At 46.0% G+C, this 17,578-nt stretch overlaps 1 protein-coding gene across 4 annotated transcripts in view; it reads left to right on the top strand.

The window, feature by feature from the left end:
- The window catches only part of Tmem63c (transmembrane protein 63C), a 151,199-nt gene that overhangs the window by 100,849 nt on the left and 32,772 nt on the right, over positions 1–17,578 (top strand). For all 4 annotated transcript variants that reach the window (XM_017799890.2, XM_008840050.3, XM_017799889.1 and 1 more), the window contains exons 4-7: positions 2,854–3,069; positions 3,608–3,687; positions 4,119–4,200; positions 9,003–9,040. In XM_017799890.2, the coding sequence (XP_017655379.1) occupies positions 2,920–3,069; positions 3,608–3,687; positions 4,119–4,200; positions 9,003–9,040 (350 nt within the window). In that variant the 5' untranslated portion in view covers positions 2,854–2,919. The remainder of the gene's footprint in view (positions 1–2,853; positions 3,070–3,607; positions 3,688–4,118; positions 4,201–9,002; positions 9,041–17,578) is intronic.

Here is a 17,578-nt window from a genome sequence, read left to right as displayed (position 1 = left end):
CTCATGAATCTAAGTCCACCACGTGCATACAATGCAGAGGCCCAGAAGAGGGTGTTGGACCCCCTGAAACTGGAGTCACAGATGGTTGTTAGCTGCCATGTGGGTGCTGGGAATCAAACCCAGGTCTTCTGGAAGAACAGCAAATGTTCTTAACCACTGAGCCATCTCTCCAGACCCAAATATTTTTGTTTATTATTTGATAGTTTCATACATGTACACAATGTATCTTCATCATATATCACTTAAAACTCCCCACTCCCTCTAGGCCCCTCAAAACTCCCCCCTTCTGTATGAATGTCTTCTATTTTTTTATTTTATTTATTATTTTTTTAATGTGTATGCGTGTATTGCCTGCATGTAGGTAAGTGCACCTGTGTCGTGCAATGCCCACAGAGGACAGAAGAGGCTATCAGAGTCCCTGGAACTGGAGTTACAGACAGTTGTTAGCTGCCATGTGGGTGCTGGGATTTGAGCCCGGGTCTTCTGCAAGAATAACCAGTGTTCTTAACCACTGAGCCATCCCTCCAGCCCCGTGTCTTCTATTTTTAATAACCCACAGAGTCCATTTTGTGCTTCCCACATGTGCATGGGTGTGGGGCCACTCACCAGAGCATGGGCAACCTACCAGCAGAAACACCCCTGAAGAAAGATGACTCCTTCTCCAGAAGTCATCGATTGCCAATAGCAATCATGCCAATAGCATCTCCCTCAGCTAGAAGGAGAGTCTCTAAGCTAGAATGGTAGGATGCTGAGTGGCTTGATCCTGTGTAGGTCTTGCACAGGTAACCATAGCTACTGTGAGTTCATGAATGCAATGACCATATCATGTCTAGAAGACAGTGTTTCACAGCACTCATCCCCATTCCCTGGCACTTATATTATTTTCTGTCCCCTCTTCTGCAATATTCCCTGAGTCTTAGAAGGGGGTGTTGATATAAATGTGCCATGTAGAGCTGAGAAGTCAACCGTCACTTATTCTTAGTACTTTTGCCAGTGATGAGACTCTGACTGCTGTCCACTATAAAACAAAGCTTCTCTGACTAAGGTTGAGACATGGTCTTATCCCCACTTTTGTGAGTGAGCCCAAGAGGCCCCAGGCTCCCAGACCACTTCATTTCCTGTCTTCCTTTCCTTCTCCATTCAGGCCCCCAATCCGCCCCCACCAACTCCTAGATGATAGCCCTGGGCCCCCTGGGACTCCACATCGACTCTTCCTCTTACAAACTTTATGCATTGCTTCCCAAGTTCCAAGCATTGCTCTGTAGGATCCACAAATCTTAATTTCCTCACTCCTCTCAAAAGCCCTGTGAAGAGTGTCAGTCTGTCACCATCCTCATTTGACAGATGAGAAAATGAGGCATGGAAACATTATTTTGCTCAAGGTCACTGGGCATGGGGTGTCAGAGCTAGGATCCAGTGTCACAGAGTCCATAAAATGTAGGAGCACTCTGGCTCCTCAGCCGCACCACCTCCCTAGGGAATGGAGTCCAGATTCCCTTGGACCAGCCTCAGAACAGCTGTTCTCCCCTACACTGGCCTGAGGTGGGGAAGCTGGGTTTTTTTTGTTTGTTTGTTTGTTTGTTTGTTTTTACTTCTCTGCAACCTCTGGACATTTCTTCCTTTCTCCCCACTGAAGCCCCTGTTTTGGGTGGTGGTGTCAGCCTAGACATCCAACTACTTTTCCTTGAGACTCTTAACAACTGTCCCCCAGTCTCTGACTCCTACCTTGACCCTTTCTTTTCTTCCCTCCCTTCAGTGTCAGGACCTTTGCCCCAGATATGCCTCTGGTGGCTTTTGTCTCATGTTGGTGTCTCCATGTCCACAGCTCCCTAACCTGTCCAAGTAAACCATCGGCTGCCACCGTCCTCTGCTCTATAAGCTCTGCTCTTTCCATGTTTCCATTCAGTCATGGCATATCCAATTTTTTTCTGCTTGGGCCGAAAAAACCTCGGAATCATCCTAACTCTTCTCATTCTAACTCCTACTGGCTCCAGGTTCAAAGTGTCTAGATGTTTCTCACCACCCGACTACAGCCAGCCCTGCCTAGGCTGCCTTTGCCTCCTACCTGAATCCTGAAGGTCCTCTCTTTTCTTGGCTTATTTGTCCCTCACTCAGTCAAAAGGATTGTTTAAAGCCTAAATCATCTCAGACCAGCCACTCGCCTCCATAGGTTCCTGTGCATCCCCTGCCCATACACAGCCCAAGAAATGTGTCAATTTCTATACAAGAAAATCTTCACAAGAGAGCAGCAGGAAGGAGCTGAAGAGATGGCTCAGTGGTTAAGAGCACTGGATGCTCTTGCAGAGGACCTGGGTTCAGTTCCCAGCACCCACATGGCAACTAACAACTGTCTATAACTCCAGTTCCAGGGGATCCGACACCCTCTTCTGACCTCAGAGGGTATCGCACAACACAGGTGCACTGATATACATTCAAGCAATACACTCACACATAAAATAAAATTAAGATAATAAAAATAAAATATTTTTTACATTTTGGTTGTCAGCCTTAGCCTTTAATGGCTGCACTATCCCTCCATCCCATAAAATATTTTTTAAAGAGAGCAACAGGAAGATGTTATTGGAGTTGGAGGTGCATTTTATAGCTCTTTTTGAAAGGGTCAAGCAGTACACAGAAAGAATTCTTTCAGGGAATCAGAGCTATTCTGTCTGCATAGCCTGGCTGTAATCTCACAGGCTGTCTGGTGCCATTGAATGGCCGACTCTTTTGCCTTGATGACCCAGCTCCAAAACCAACATTGGTCCCTCCCTGCATCTCATACACCCCTATCTAGCTGGCTGGTGCCCTCAGTGCTTGACCAAGAACTCCCCAGCAGCCTTTTATGTTTTGCAGAGTGGGGAGCAGTCCCTGCATCCGACTGGGACCCTCCGCCCACCTGGGAGCCTGAGTGTGCCCAGGATGTCTCTTTCTCCAGAGGGCATGAGTCTGGGCCCAACATTTCATAATATGACAGTGAACGAGTGCTTTCAGTCCCGGAGCACTGTTCTCCAGGGGCAGCCCTTCGGGGGGATCCCCACTGTGCTTCTACTCAACATCATCTTGTGGGTGGTAAGTCTTGGGCACTGTGAGAGAGATACAGAATGGTATTAACCAGGGTGGACTGTGGGATTGTGACAAGTGAGGTCCCAATTAACCAAGGATACCAGCTATAGTGATGTGAACTACCTGAGTGTTGGTCCTGTTCAGGTGACTCAGGTGGGAGGGCCTCAGGGTACTAGAACTAGAGGAACAGGCAGTATTCCTGGGGGTTCTCTCTGTATACCATCAAGGAAAAGCCCATTTGTCTAGTGACTTTGGGCCTCCTCTGTCTCCTTGCTGATATCTTCATGTTGCTTTCTTGTCTCATTGCTCTAAACAAGCACACCCTCAGCTCCTCCACTGACCATCCACTCGGTGTCAAGAAGCTACTAGAGGCTAGAAATGCCCAGTTGAAAGGGATGGCTCCTCCCAAGACCATTGACCTTATCATCTGATGGGGGAGCATACTACAGACTTGAGGGAGAGGGTGTTCCCATGGGAATGCCGGGGGCTAGCACAGAAGGCATCTATGAACTTCCTGACCCATGCTGCTTTTCTGGCTCTGCAGTTCGTCCTCCTGGTTTATTCCTTCCTCCGGAAAGCAGCATGGGACTATGGGCGCCTGGCACTGTTGATACACAATGACAGGTAAGAGCTGTGGCGGGGGAGGATTGTGAGCCCCTCATGGGAGACGCTGCCTGGTGCTGAAGCTGCAGCAGGTGTCTCCTCAGCAGGTGGCATCCTGTCTGCTGCTTTTGCCCCTGCATTGCCCTCCCTGAAGGACAGAAACTTGGAAGGCAACCATTTCTGGGCACAAAGCCATGTTTTTCTCTGGTCTTAAGACTTTCTGGAACTCATGGCTGGGTTCCCAAGGTACATTATGCATCTGGCAGCCAAATTGGTGCTGTCTGTGCCCAGAGCCGTGTGCCCAGCAAAGAAGCTGAGGCATGCCTGCAGCTCTGAGGGAACTGAGGCAAGCCTGCAGCATCCCTCAGCCAGGGAGCAGAGAGGGAACGTGGCAGGTGTCTGAGAACTTGTCTCTCCTTTTCCACCTCCCTGCCATCCTTCCTGGCTGGCAGCCTGACCTCGCTGATCTATGGGGAGCACAGTGAGAAGTCGTCTCCCTCAGAGATTTCCTTGGAGATGGAACGCAGGGACAAGGTGAGTGTTGGGAGTGGTCCGGGCCCCAAGGGACCTTAGCCCCTGGGCAGGCAGTCAGGGGGCACAGAGCAGGGCTGACACAGAGGCAGGCAGGCAGGGTTCATAGAGCAGGGCTGACACAGAGGCTGGCAGTCCGTTTCTGCAGTGTAAGATTGCAAAAATTCCTCAGCTTCCCCAGACTCAGTTTCCATACCAGAAAGATGGAAAATTAAGCATCCCTAACTCCCAGAGTGCCAAGTAAGGGTCAGGTAGTTCTGTCAAATTTTAAGAATTAACTTCTTTTCTCAAACCTCTGTCCCTTTCCACAGTCATAGACCTGTCCTTCCCTAGGATCCAAGGACTCACTCCCATTTCACATAGAAGATGCCTTTCTTCCATCATGCAAGGCTTCCTCAATCCTGCTCAGCCCTGCTCCACACAACCCTAGGTTCTGTTTCCTTCTCTTTTCTGTAGAATGCCGCTCTTGCCCTCCATTTAGCCTATTTTTATGGGTACCAATGCTGCTCAAGCAGACAGATACATACAGGACAGTGATAAGTGCATGATGGAAGAGCAGATTAGGAGGGCCCATGATAAGGATGGGCAGGAATACATTATGAGCAGTAATCAGAAATGGTACTAGGAGAACATTACATTTGAGTGGGAACATGAATGAAGTAGGGGAGGGAGCAGAGAGCCATCCTAAGTCCCCACATGACCCCCACAGTACCTGTCTCTATCAGCCCCATCAGCTGGCTAGACAGTGGTCTTTTCCTTACCTCTCACCTCCTCTCCAGTGTGTCATCACTCCACCAGAGCCTCAAGGCCATCAGCAGCCCTCTGCTGATGCCACCAAGTCCGGTGAGTTCTCCTCAGTCCTCATCTTAGTCTGTCTCTCAGAAGACATGTCGAACCTGTGGGCTTGGGGGTCACATGTGTCCAGCACAGCTATGAATGTGGCCCAGCACAATTGTAGATGACAGTGTCATGTCATGCCATAATATCATAAGGTTGGACACACCAGCATCCATCCATCTTCAACAAGCACATTCAGCTGTTTCTATATCATGCTTTGTAGGGTTTTCCTCTGCTTCTCTGTTCCCTTTGTAGACTCCTCCCCTGGAGTCCCCTGACTATCCCAGGCCTCCTCTTTCTGCCTCCATGCCTCCTGTCTCCTGTGCTGTGACATCCATATGGATGTCACTTGTCATCACTACAATGCTACCTCAATGTCTTCCCTAAGTTACTCCTGAAGGCCTCCTGCCCCTTTTATCCTTCAAAATACATCCACATGAATACTGTTAAGGAGTTTTTGGATTTGATAGTCCCAAACATCCCATGACACCTACCATCCACCCTTTCCTAGTCCCTGATCTCAGCCCCTTCTTATCACCACCCCACCCTTATCCCTGAGCATGGCCCATTCCTTTACCAAGTTGTATTGCTTTTATCTTCCCAATCCTGTTCCTCCCCCATCAGTCCTGCCATCCAGTCAAGAGACAGCAACTCTAAGTGATCCCTTGAGGGCCTCCCTTGCTCCTGCCCCATCTGTCTTCCACCTGTATTCAGAGCCATCCCTGCGAATGGAGACTCGGGCTCCCCATTGCTCAGCTTCGGTATATTCCTAGTGCTCTTTCAGTCAACTACAGATGCCTTCCATGGTCTGGCAGTTTGATCTCTGGCCCTTATCCAACTCCTGACTCCTCACCATGTTGGCCAGCTCCTGATTCTCAACTGTGTGTTGCCTCTTTCCCATCACAGAGCCTTTCCCATGTCTTCCTTCCTTTCCCGGTGGCTCTTCCGAGTTCTCTTAGCCTTTGTGCATATTGCAGCTCAGGTGCCCTCTTTCTAGGGGCCTGACCACCCCACATGGGTTTAGATCTTCTGTTTGCTACTCATAAAGAATGTATTGCTTATCTTTAATGTCTTTAACCCTGCTGGGAATGACCCCTCATCTGTGTGATCAGTTTCCTGTGTCTGTTTCCCCCATCAACCCCACATCCTAGCACCCAAGCCAACCTGTCCTATAATTAGCATGATACAGACCTATTGTGTGTGGTAAGCAGAACCACATTTCTTCCCTAATCACCCCTTTAAGAGACCAGGTCCTCCTTTGCCAGGCTGTGCCCCATCCAAAACATGAAGCCTCAGGCAAGTCACTTCAACTCTCGGAGGTTCAAGGTCAAAGGAAGATAGTAAGAGTTTCCCTGAAAGGTGGCACACAGGCTTAGTTTCAGATACTCTGCCTGTGTCTCTATGCATGTGTTTTACAATGATTAAAAGATTATTTTCTTTCTTTCTTTTTTTTTGGTCTTTTTGAGACAGGGTCTTCCCCAGCCTGGAACCATGTAGACCATGCTGGCCTCGAACTCACAGAGATCTGCCTGCCTCTGCTGAGATTAAAGGTGTGTGCCAACACACCCCGCAATTATTTTATTTCTTTGAAAAACATTTTTTTAATTTTTATTTTATGTGTATGAATGTTTTGTCTGCCTGTATGCAAGTGCACCATCTCCATGCCATGCTTGAGGAGGCCAGAAGAGGGCATCGGATCCCTTGGAACTGGAGTTAAGGACAGTTATTAGCCTGCATGTAGTTGCACCCATGTTATTGCAGTGCTCTCAGAGGTCAGAAGAGGGTATTGGATCCTGTGGAACTGGAGTTACAGACTGTTATTAGCCACCATGTTGGTGCTGGGAACTGAACCTGGGTCCTCTGCAAGAGTAACCAGTGCTTTTAACTGCTGAGCCATCTCTCTAGCCCAGATTATTTTCTTTTTAAAATTTTTTTTTATTATTTTTATTTTATGTGTATGAGCATATTGCCTGCATATAGGTAGGTGCAATGCCCAAGGAGGTCACAAGAGAGTGTTGGATCCCCGGAACTGGAGTTACAGATGGTTGTTAGCACGTGGGTGCTGGGAGCACCCAGTGCTCTTAACTACTGAGCTATCTCTCCAGCCCTATTTTATTTCTTAAAAGCTAAAAAGAAGCATATATTCTCAGCCTAGGCTACATAGTGAGTTCAAGGCCAGCCTGGGCTATAGTGTGTGACTGTTTGAAAAGCAAAAATAAGGAAAATCTAAATCATTATGGAAATGGTATGCACATGCTGTTTCTCTTAAACCATGAGCACAAGTGCAAGCAGGTGGCCTCTAAACGCCCTTAGCCAGGCTGGGCCCCGGTAGAGTGCCCTGAGCAAGTTGGGCACTTTTGATTACCCCTGTATAATTAAGGGAGAATGAGGACAGAGAGAGATCCGCTGTGCTGTTGCTGTCACCCAGCCATGTCAGCTAAGCCAGCTCCTGGGGACTAGTGGCCTTTCTTGCTGGGCAGGGGAGAGAAGAGAGGGAGTGCCTGCCTCCCTGTCTCCTCGTTCAGTTACTGAGTTTTCTAAACAGCTATGGATTTCTAAACAGCTATGGACCATGTATCAGTCACAACTTAAAAAAGGAAATATTTATTTAAATTCATAGGTTCAGAGGTTTCAATCTATGGTCAACTGACTCCTGTGCTGTAGGGAGAGGAGAAAGATACTCTTCAAAATCGTGCCCCACTAACCTACTGCTTCCACTTAGGCCCACCTCCCAACAGTCCATTCACCTATGATAATCAGTGGATTGACCCATGAATGAAGTTAGCACACTCAGGATCCAATAGTGTCTCATAGCATCACCAGCACATGAGCTGAAGAGGGGTCACTTTATATCCAAAGGAAGGTGGGCTTATGCCAAGGGAGCAGTAGACTTTCTTTTGCCTGCCCTTGCTGCTTCCTTTTAGAAAGACCTCGCTCCAATCCCTGTGGTTCTAGAAGTTTGTCAATCATTTGGACCTACCTGGTTCACAGAAGAGTGTACATGACCAAAATGGGGCCAATAAAGAGCTCTGACCTCGTTTGAGGTTCTGCTAAACCCTTGAGAACCCAGAAGAAATTAAACACACAAGGGCACTTAACCAGCTACCAACTCTGGCAGCTCAGAGCCACCCTCATAGAGAGCCTTCTCAAGCTGACTCCCTCTTGGAGCTCCCTGCAACCTTCCCATGGCTGAGGCTGCCTTTCCCCACTACCCAGAAACTCCAGACAGCAAGATCCAAGAGAGGCATCTTCAACAGAACAAGACTCTCAGATGCAAGAGCCAAAACTTACCCAAACTGGTTTTACAGCAAAGGGTCATTTAAGGCTCAAGTTTTGGGCAATTCAAGACAAGCAGTGGCTTCAGGCCCAGCTAGATCCTGGAAGTCCAGCATTGCCGATAGGGACCCCTCTCTGGTCCTCTCTCCTCTGAGCTGCCCTTACTCTCAGGCTGTCTGCAAGCATCTCAGGCATCAGAGATGACAACAAGACACGGCAGGGTTCGTGGCACTCAGGCACTCATAGAGGGAGAGAGACTCTCCCAACACTCATAGTCATCCTCTTAAGAGAATTTTAATTGGCCCCCTTTGGGCCATTTCCCCACTGGGCACCTGATTACTGAAGGTAAACTCCTATTTGATGAGCAACACTGAACTGCATGTATGGGGGGGAGGGAGATGGGCATTTCTCAGAAGGAAGCAACAAGAGACAGAGAGGAAGCAGCAGATGTCCACATAGGACTCCTCTGGCCTGTATTCCAAGCTCCATTTCCTGTAGCAGGATGGCAAAGATGTTGGCTCGCTTTGAAGGGATACCTCCCTTTGCATTTATCCCATTTCAGAAAGCTCTCTCTATGGACTCCTCCTGGATCCTGCCTCAGCTACCCAGATAACCCCTGCTGTCTGGGTCTCCATAGCCAGGCAAGGTAGGCCAGGGCTGACTTTGCTTATATTTCTCTCCTTTCCCCCCAGGGCTTCTGTTCCTGGTTCTTCAACAGCATAACTATGAAGTAAGTGCCACTCTGGGGCTTGTGATAATGCTGCCTGCGGGTGGGGTAAGATAGGGAATGCCTGCAGAGGTGACAGGCCTGAGTGCTGTAGCTCACTCCACCTGCAACCTCAGCAGTGCTGGCAGGGAGAGCCCAGGTTGCAGCTGGTGAATGGGAATTGAACATAGCCCTCTGCCCATGCCGTCTCTGCCCCAGCCCTTGGGGAAGGACCACATTTAAAAACCCAATGATGGGCTGGAGAGATGGTTCAGCAGTTAAGAGCACTGGCTGCTCTTGCAGAGGACCTAGGTTTGGTTCCCAGCACCTACATGATGGCCAACAACTGTCTGTAACTTCAGTTCCAGGGAATCCAGTGCCCTCTTCTGACCTCCACAGGCACTGCACGACATAGGTGCACTTACATGCAAGCAAGACACTTATACACATAAAATAAAAATAATAAATAAGGGCTGGAGAGATGGCTCAGAGGTTAAGAACACTGGTTGTTCTTGCAGAAGACCCGGGTTCGAATCCCAGCACCCGGTAGCACATGGTAGCTAACAACTGTCTGTAACTCCAGTCCCAGGGGATCTGACAGCATTTTCTGACCTCCACAGGCATTGCACAACATAGGTGCACTTACCTACATGCACACACATAAAATAAAAATAATAAATAAAAAATGTTTTAAAATAATTAAAAAATTAAAGTCTAATCATTACTTGCAAGAGTATAAAAACAATTCTGTAATCCCACTCCAGGAAAAGAAATGCTTTTGCATGTTATTTGCTTGGTTTCTGTACTCATCAATCATCATGCTTGTCAAGGAGGATCAACTCTCTGAGCCTGGGTTACAGAGGCACAGTCTGGCGGCCCACCTCACCTTCTGATCTCCACACAGCCACACCCCATTTCCCCAGTATCTGCAAGACACTTCAGCTGAGCAGACATTTCCTAGAATGGGCCATGGCTATGCCCTCAGTGCAGGGTCAGGCAGGCACACACATGCACATTCATGCATACAGGCATGTACATTTGTGCATGTACACAGGCATGTACACTCATACACACTCATGCTCATAGGCATGTATACTTATGCACCTCATAAATACAGGCATGTGTATGTATGCACACTCACGCATATAGGCAACTGCACTCATGCACACAGGCATGTATACTCATGCACACTTAGATGTACAGGTATATACACTCATGAACACTCATACACACAAACATTTTCACTTATACACACTTATTCATATAGGCATTCACACTCATGAACAGTCATTCACACAAACATGTACACTCATCCACACTCAGACATACAGGCATCTACACTCATGCACACTTATAGGCATGTACACTCATGAACACTCAGACACACAGGCATTTTCACTTATACTCACTTATACATGACTTATACACAGTCAGGTACACTCATGCACGTTCATGCTCCCAGGCATGCATATTTGTGAACCTCATGATACAGACATGTACACTCATGCACACAGGCATGTATACTCACATACATAGACATGTATACTTATGTACACTCATGTACATTGGCATGTACATTCATGCACACATATACACTTGTGTACACTCATGCACACAGGCACATATACTCATGTACCTCCTACATACAGGCATTTACATTCATGTATACTCATGTACACAGGCATTTCTATTCATGCACATTCATACATACAGGCATGTACAGGTATTTACACTTATGCATTCTCATGCATACAGTCATATACGCTCATACATACTCATGAACACAAGCAGGTTATACTTATGTACCTCATACATACGGGCATGCACATTCATGTACCTCATACATATAGGCATGTACATGCATGCACACAATCTTATACACTCATGCACACAAGCATGTATACTCATACATACAGACATCTATACTCATTTGTACTCACACATGCAGGTATGTATACTCATGTTCCTCATACATATAGGCATATGCATTCATGCACACAGGCAAGTACAGTCATGTACATGCATATATACATATATATATATACACACACACATACTCATGCATACATATGAGCATACACCCATGCATGCATGTGAATAGCTTTACCCTGCCCATGCTCAGAGTCATGTATAATCCTGGGCTCTCCCTGAAGATTGCCCATCTGTCCTGCCTGCTCCTCCTCCAGGGTCTTTTCTTGCCTGGTGACACATGCTGTACAGGATGTAGCCTCCCTTACCACTTCTCAGCAGCCATGGGCACTAGTGGTCTGAGCGGCCCTGCTAGTATGCTTCTCTGCAAAGGCTGCTAGGTTTCATGTGTCTCCAAACCCACCATTCCTAGTTAGCCCTTTTTGAGACCCACCCCAAGGAGCAATGAAGGCACCTGGGATCCGGGAGGCACAGAGAGCCTCCCTCACCACAGTCTCCAGGAAGTGAAGCATTCCTTTGTGTGTCAAAGGCCTCTATGAGCCACAGGTGGGCACTAGTGGGCAGTCTTTCAGATTTCTTCACTTCCTCTCTGGTTTTGCTTTGTTAATTTATTAAACAAGCACAAACCAGTACAAACATATTTTTTTAAGCCACAATCAGTCTTCCATAGAAGCAACCTCGGTATTTTATATAAACACACACACACACATGTATGTATGATGTATGTATGTATGTATGTATGTATGTATGTATGTATTTTTCTTGAAATAGGGTCTCACTATGTAACCCAGGTTGGTTTTCAACTTGTTATCTTCCTGCTTCAGCCTCCTAGTATTGGGATTACAGGTTTCCACTATCAGGTCCAGCTTGCTTTTGTATTTTAACCAATAATGTACATTAGTCTGTTTCTCAGTACTATAATGAAATACTTCAAACTGGGTAACTTTACAAAGAAAATAGGCCTATTAAGTTCACAGAAAGCAATGAGTTAATGCATGCATGCTAGTCCTCAGCTTGCTTTCTCCATTCCTATACATCCAGGACCTCCTGCCTAGGGAATGGTGCCACTTACAGTGGGCAGGTCTTCCCACTTCAATTAATGTAAGGAAGATAATCCCTCTCAGATAAGCCCACACACCAAGGTAATCCAGATACACATGGCAGGTGTCTCTGTAGTATTTGTGATTGTAGAAGATTCAGGTCACTATGCTATTACACATCTGTGTGCATGGCTGTTGGTGTGTGTGTAGCTGTACCTGCAGGTCAATGGTAAGGCCATTGTGAAAGCTCTGTTTTGAGCACCCCATTGGAGCAGTGCCATAGACATGTCACTAAGCAGAGACAAGTCAGCCAGTCTCCATGCACAACCCCTGTTCAGTCTGCTTGGAGAGACAAAGGCCAAAAAGACTCTACATATCCTTCATCCTGGGTGGGATATAGTTTTCTCTGCAAAGGGTACTTGGGAAAAAGAGAAGGAAATCTCACCAAGAGGGTTTAGGAAAAGTGTAGTTTTGAGCTGGGCTTTAAAAGACAGAAGAATCTCAATGGGAGTGGTACAGAGGACACATCAACAATAAAGGACTGTGTGAGCAAATGTTTAGGACAGAGTCAAGAAATGGTGAATTTTCTGGAGTAACTAGAAGCAGGGCTTCATCATAAGAAGAGGCGGTGAAAGAGTATTCCAGAAGGGTCAGTTGGGACTGTGCCTGCATACAGAGAATCTTGGGCCTTGACCCAGAGGCAGTGGAGAGCATTCACTGGTTTTGAGCAGGAAATCCAGCATATATCTCTTTGTAGTAAGAATGTTAGGGTGAATGGCAACTGACAAAGTTCAAAGTCAAGGTGAGTGACTATATCTGTGTCCAGGTGGGAGATGGCAGTGACCTGAATTGGGGAAGTAATCAGGGAAACTATGGGGGAACCAGCAGGATCATGGGGCTATAGTCAATAAAGTCATGGCCTGGTTTACAGGGAGAAAGAAAATGAGATCTGGTTTCTGGGAGAAGAGTAAAGCCAGAGGGTAGGAGAGGAAACATGAGATGATGACACATGGCTCAAGCAAGTGTGTGAGCTGAATAATCAGCTGTTGAAACAACAAGATTAAAGCTTAGGAGAAGGATCAGAGCAGGGGATTTAAACTTGGCAGATGCGTTCTTAGAGGCTGCAGTTGAAGTGACAGGAATAGATGGGTCACCTAAGAGGCAGGATCAGCAAAGGCCCAGGGAAAACCTCACTGAAAGAGGACGAGGAAGGGTACTCTTGTAAGGTGTGGGGTCACAGAAGCTCCAACAAGAACAAGATCCATGGAGGTGGAGCTGGCAACCTCCATGAGAGTTCATTGGCTTGGCTATTTGAGTCTCCATTGAGAGGTCATTTCTAAGATAAACAGATATCCAAGAAAGAAACAGAACAGAGTTCATTTTTCAAGAGGGAGGAAGGAAATAAGATATTAGAAAGACCTTAAGGGAAAATAGGGCAGAGGTGACACTTGAGGAGTTGCTTGATTTAGTTTAGAGTAACCAACACACACATTTAAACCTAGTTGGAGTTTAAGGAGAAGGTGTGGGTGGATGGAGCGAGAGAGAGAGCGAGAGAAATGTTAGAGGTGAGAAAAGAGAAGAGATAGGATGTCTTCTGAAACATGGGGGGAAGGGAGGATTAACTGTGCCTAAGAGAAAGGGATGGAAAGGCATATCAGGGGGTGCTATAAAGATGGCAGGATGGAAAAATGTTCCCCAAGTTAGAGGCAGTATTCCTAAGCAAGGAAAGAGAGTCTTATAGTCTCTGTCCAGGAAGGAGATTCTTGTAGTCTCTGTCCAATCTAGCCCTCCACTCTTTCTGCCTGTATGGAGGCTCTCTGGGAACCCACCCCCACCATATACACAGCACAGAAATGGTTTTCTGTCACAAGATCAGATTTGGCATCTCAAGCCTGAAGCAAGACATGTCCCCAGTTCTCATAGACCCCATTCTTGGGACTGAATTCTCAAGTCTATGGCAAGGAAATGTTTTAGCTGCTCATAAATAGAAAATCAAGAGTCCTCAGTAAGTCCCTAAATTGAGATATTAAAACCCTGAGATGTGTTTTTGTTCATAATTGAAAAATCTGAATCCTGCACTAGATGCTAGAAGTTGAAGAGAGCCAATAAGTCTACCCAGAGGGGGAAAACTATGGGGTGGGAGACCACAAGCTGGTCATGACAAGTGCTCTGTAAGTGTAAGCTACTGCCACCATTATGGAAGATGAATAGAGAAAGCTTCAGGATAAATACCAAACAAAAGAAGAGCGGCACACAACTACCATTACAGTCCCTGTCTGTTTTCTGTTGCTGATAACATAACAGCACAGACTGAATTACAAAGAAAGAAATTTGTTTCATCTCCTAGATCTGGTCCAAGGGGCAGGGGCAATGGGCTGTTTCTGGAGATGACCTTCCTAGCAGAATCCCAAGGCTGTGCAGACCATTACATGGCAAGAGGCAGGAAGCATTGTATGTGTGTTGTCATGTACATGCCCACGCACATGTATGTGTCTTGTGATCTCTCTCTCTCCCTCTCTCTCTCTCTCTCTCTCTCTCTCTCTCTCTCTCTCTCTCTCAGCTTTTGAGACAGCATCTCCCTATAGCCCCAGCTGGCCTGGAACTCTTATGTAGACCAGGCTGGCCTTGAACTCACAAAGATCTGCCTGCCTCTGCCTCCCAAGCACTGTGATTAAAGACATGTACCATCACACCCAGCCTTTTGGGGGGGGTCTCCTTGTTGCCCCAGCTGGACTGAAATTCATTATGTATACCATGTTGGCTTTGATCTCACATAGATCCACCTGCCTCTGCCACCATGACTGGCTTGTGGTTTCTTTTACCATTTTTTAAAGATCCTTTTTAAAAAATACATTTAAAAAAATTTTATGCAGATGAGTGTTTTACCTGCATGTAAGTGTACCCACACATACAGTACCAGCAGAGATCAGAAGAGGGCATTGGATCTCCTGGAACTGGAGTTGCAGATAGTTGTTAGTTTACTATGTGGGTGCTGGGAACTAAACCCCAGTAGTCTGGAAGAGCAGCCAGTGCTCTTAAACATGAAGCCATCTCTCCAGCCCTTATCATCTAGCTCTTTTCAACCCATATGCATTATCGTTCACCCTGAAGACCATATTTACTCCTAAGGCCCCACCTCTAACACCATAGGATTAAGTTTCCACCCTCTTCATACTTCACAGAGAACACCAAACCCCACCTTGTATTTTGAGGGGGTAAACCATCTTCAAACCTTAGACATTAAGAAAATCTAGCACAAAAACTAAAGGAAATTAATCAGAATGTTTAATTAAACATCATCTTAAGGCTGGAGAAATGGCTTAGCAGTTAAGAGTACTTACTGCTCCTACAGAGGACCTGGATTTGGTTCCCAAGCCCACATCAGGCAGCTCACAACCACCTGTAACTCCAGTTCCACAGGATCTTATGCCTTCTGGTCTCTATGACCACCTGCTCACATATGGTGTACATAAACTCAGGCATGCACACACACACACACACACACACACACTTGCATAAATAAAAATAAAGATTGAAAATTACCTTAGGTTAGCTGGGCGTGGTGACACACGCCTTTAGTCCCAGCACTTGGGAGGCAGAGACCAGCAGATCTCTGTGAGTTCAAGGCCAACTTGGTCTACATATTGAATTCCAGGCCAGCTGGGGCTACAGGGAGACCCTGTCTCAAAAAGATAAAAAAAAAATTATCTTAGGTTTGATGAATTATAGGAGAGTTATTTTCTTCTCTTACAGTTTCCAAAGTTTCTGTGAGCATATATTTTGCTTTTATATTTTTTGTTGTTGTTGTTTGCTTTGTTGTTGTTTTGGAACAGGGTCTTGTGTAGCCCAGGGTGGCCTTGAACTCATTATATAGACTAGGATGATCTTGAACTCCTGATCCTTCTGTCTACATCTTCCAACTGCTGGGATTACAGGTTTGTACCACCACACTGGGTTTATGAGGTACTCAGGATTGAACTAAAGGTTTTCTAGGTAAGTACTCTACCACCTGAGCTATATCCCCAATCTACTTTTATTCTTTAAAATAATTTTTAAATTTATTTATTTTTATTTTATGTATATGAGTGTTTTGTCTGCATGGATGTAAGTGCACCATGTGTGTGCAGTGTCCACAGAGGCCAGAAGAGGGCATTAGATTCCCTGGAACTGAAGTTACAGACAGTTGTTAGTCACCATGTGGGTGCTGGGAATCAAACCCATGTTTCTACAAAAGGAGACACAATACTCTTAACCACTGAGTCATCTCTCAGCCCCTACTTTTATCCTTTTTAATTGAAGTATAACACATAAAATGCACAAAAGTAAGTAAATAGTTGAGTTATCACAAAGCAAGCCTATGTCACTGCCACTCAGACTCAGAATTAAAGCATTGCACCCCTGGAAGTCCATCTTCACTCTGCCAATCCCCTGTCCCCTCCCTCCTCTCAAGAGCATTCTGGTTTTGCCAGGCACACATCTTTAATCCCAGCACTAAGGAGGCAGAGGCAGGTGGATCTCTATGAGTTCAAGGCCAGCCTAGTCTACATAGTGAGTTTCAGGCTAACTGGGGCTACAGGAAGACCCTGTCTCAAAAAACCAAAAAAATAAAATAAAATAAAATAAAATAAAATAAATAAAGTGTTCTAGTTTCTAGCTGTATTCTATTTTTTCCTGTTTTTCCATTTTTTCATTGCATGCTGTGCATGTTCATGTGTGTTTTTGCATGTGTGTGGGTGCACATGTGTGGGACTGCACATGCATATGTGTTTGCATGCATATGGAGGCTGGATGTTGAGGTTGGGAATCATCCTCGATTTTCTTCTGTCATTCATTGAGGCAGGATCACTCAATCAAACCCAGAGCTCCCTATACAACTAGTCTTGGAGGCAGTTTGCTCTGGGGATAGATCCCATATGTGCCTTCCAAAACTAGAATTACAGGTGGGTCACATGCCCATCTGGCATTTATGTGAGTTTCTGGGACTCCAAAATCTGGTCCTCACACTTGCACAGGAAGAAGCCCTTTAACTACTGAACTATCTCCCCAACCCCTCTTCTGTTTTTGAAGTCTCACACGAAATCTTGTAGTGTCGTTTGTGCCTGGAGCCTTTCACTCATCATTGCCAGAAGCAAAATGTATGGTTTGTGTATATATATATATATATATATATATGCATATATGCAGGGTCCATTTCACCTTTGGATTGCCTTTTTAAATTTAATTTTAGAATTTATTCTTATTTTATGTGTATGAATGTTTTGCCTGCATGTATGTGAGTGTGCCCATGCATGCAATATCTGTGGAGGTCGGAAGAGGGTATCAGATTCCCTGGAACTGGAGTTATGGATAGTCGTTAGTCACCATGTGGGTGCTAGGAACCAAACCTGGGTCCTCTGCAAGAGCAGCCAGTACTTTTAACTGCTGAGCCATCTCTCCAGTCCCTTTTTCTTTTTCTGAGACAGGGTCTCACGTAGCTCAAGCTGGCTTTCAAACTTACTAGGTAGTAGAGCATAACCTTGAATTCCTGATCCTTCTGCCTCCACTTCCCAATTGCTAAGTTTACAAGTAAACAGGCCCCCATGGCTGGCTTTAA

The sequence above is a fragment of the Nannospalax galili genome, unplaced genomic scaffold, assembly GCF_000622305.1.
Source record: "Nannospalax galili isolate Female #2095 unplaced genomic scaffold, S.galili_v1.0 scaffold330, whole genome shotgun sequence".
Classification (NCBI taxonomy): domain Eukaryota; kingdom Metazoa; phylum Chordata; class Mammalia; order Rodentia; family Spalacidae; genus Nannospalax; species Nannospalax galili.
This window is presented reverse-complemented; position numbering and strand designations above follow the sequence as displayed.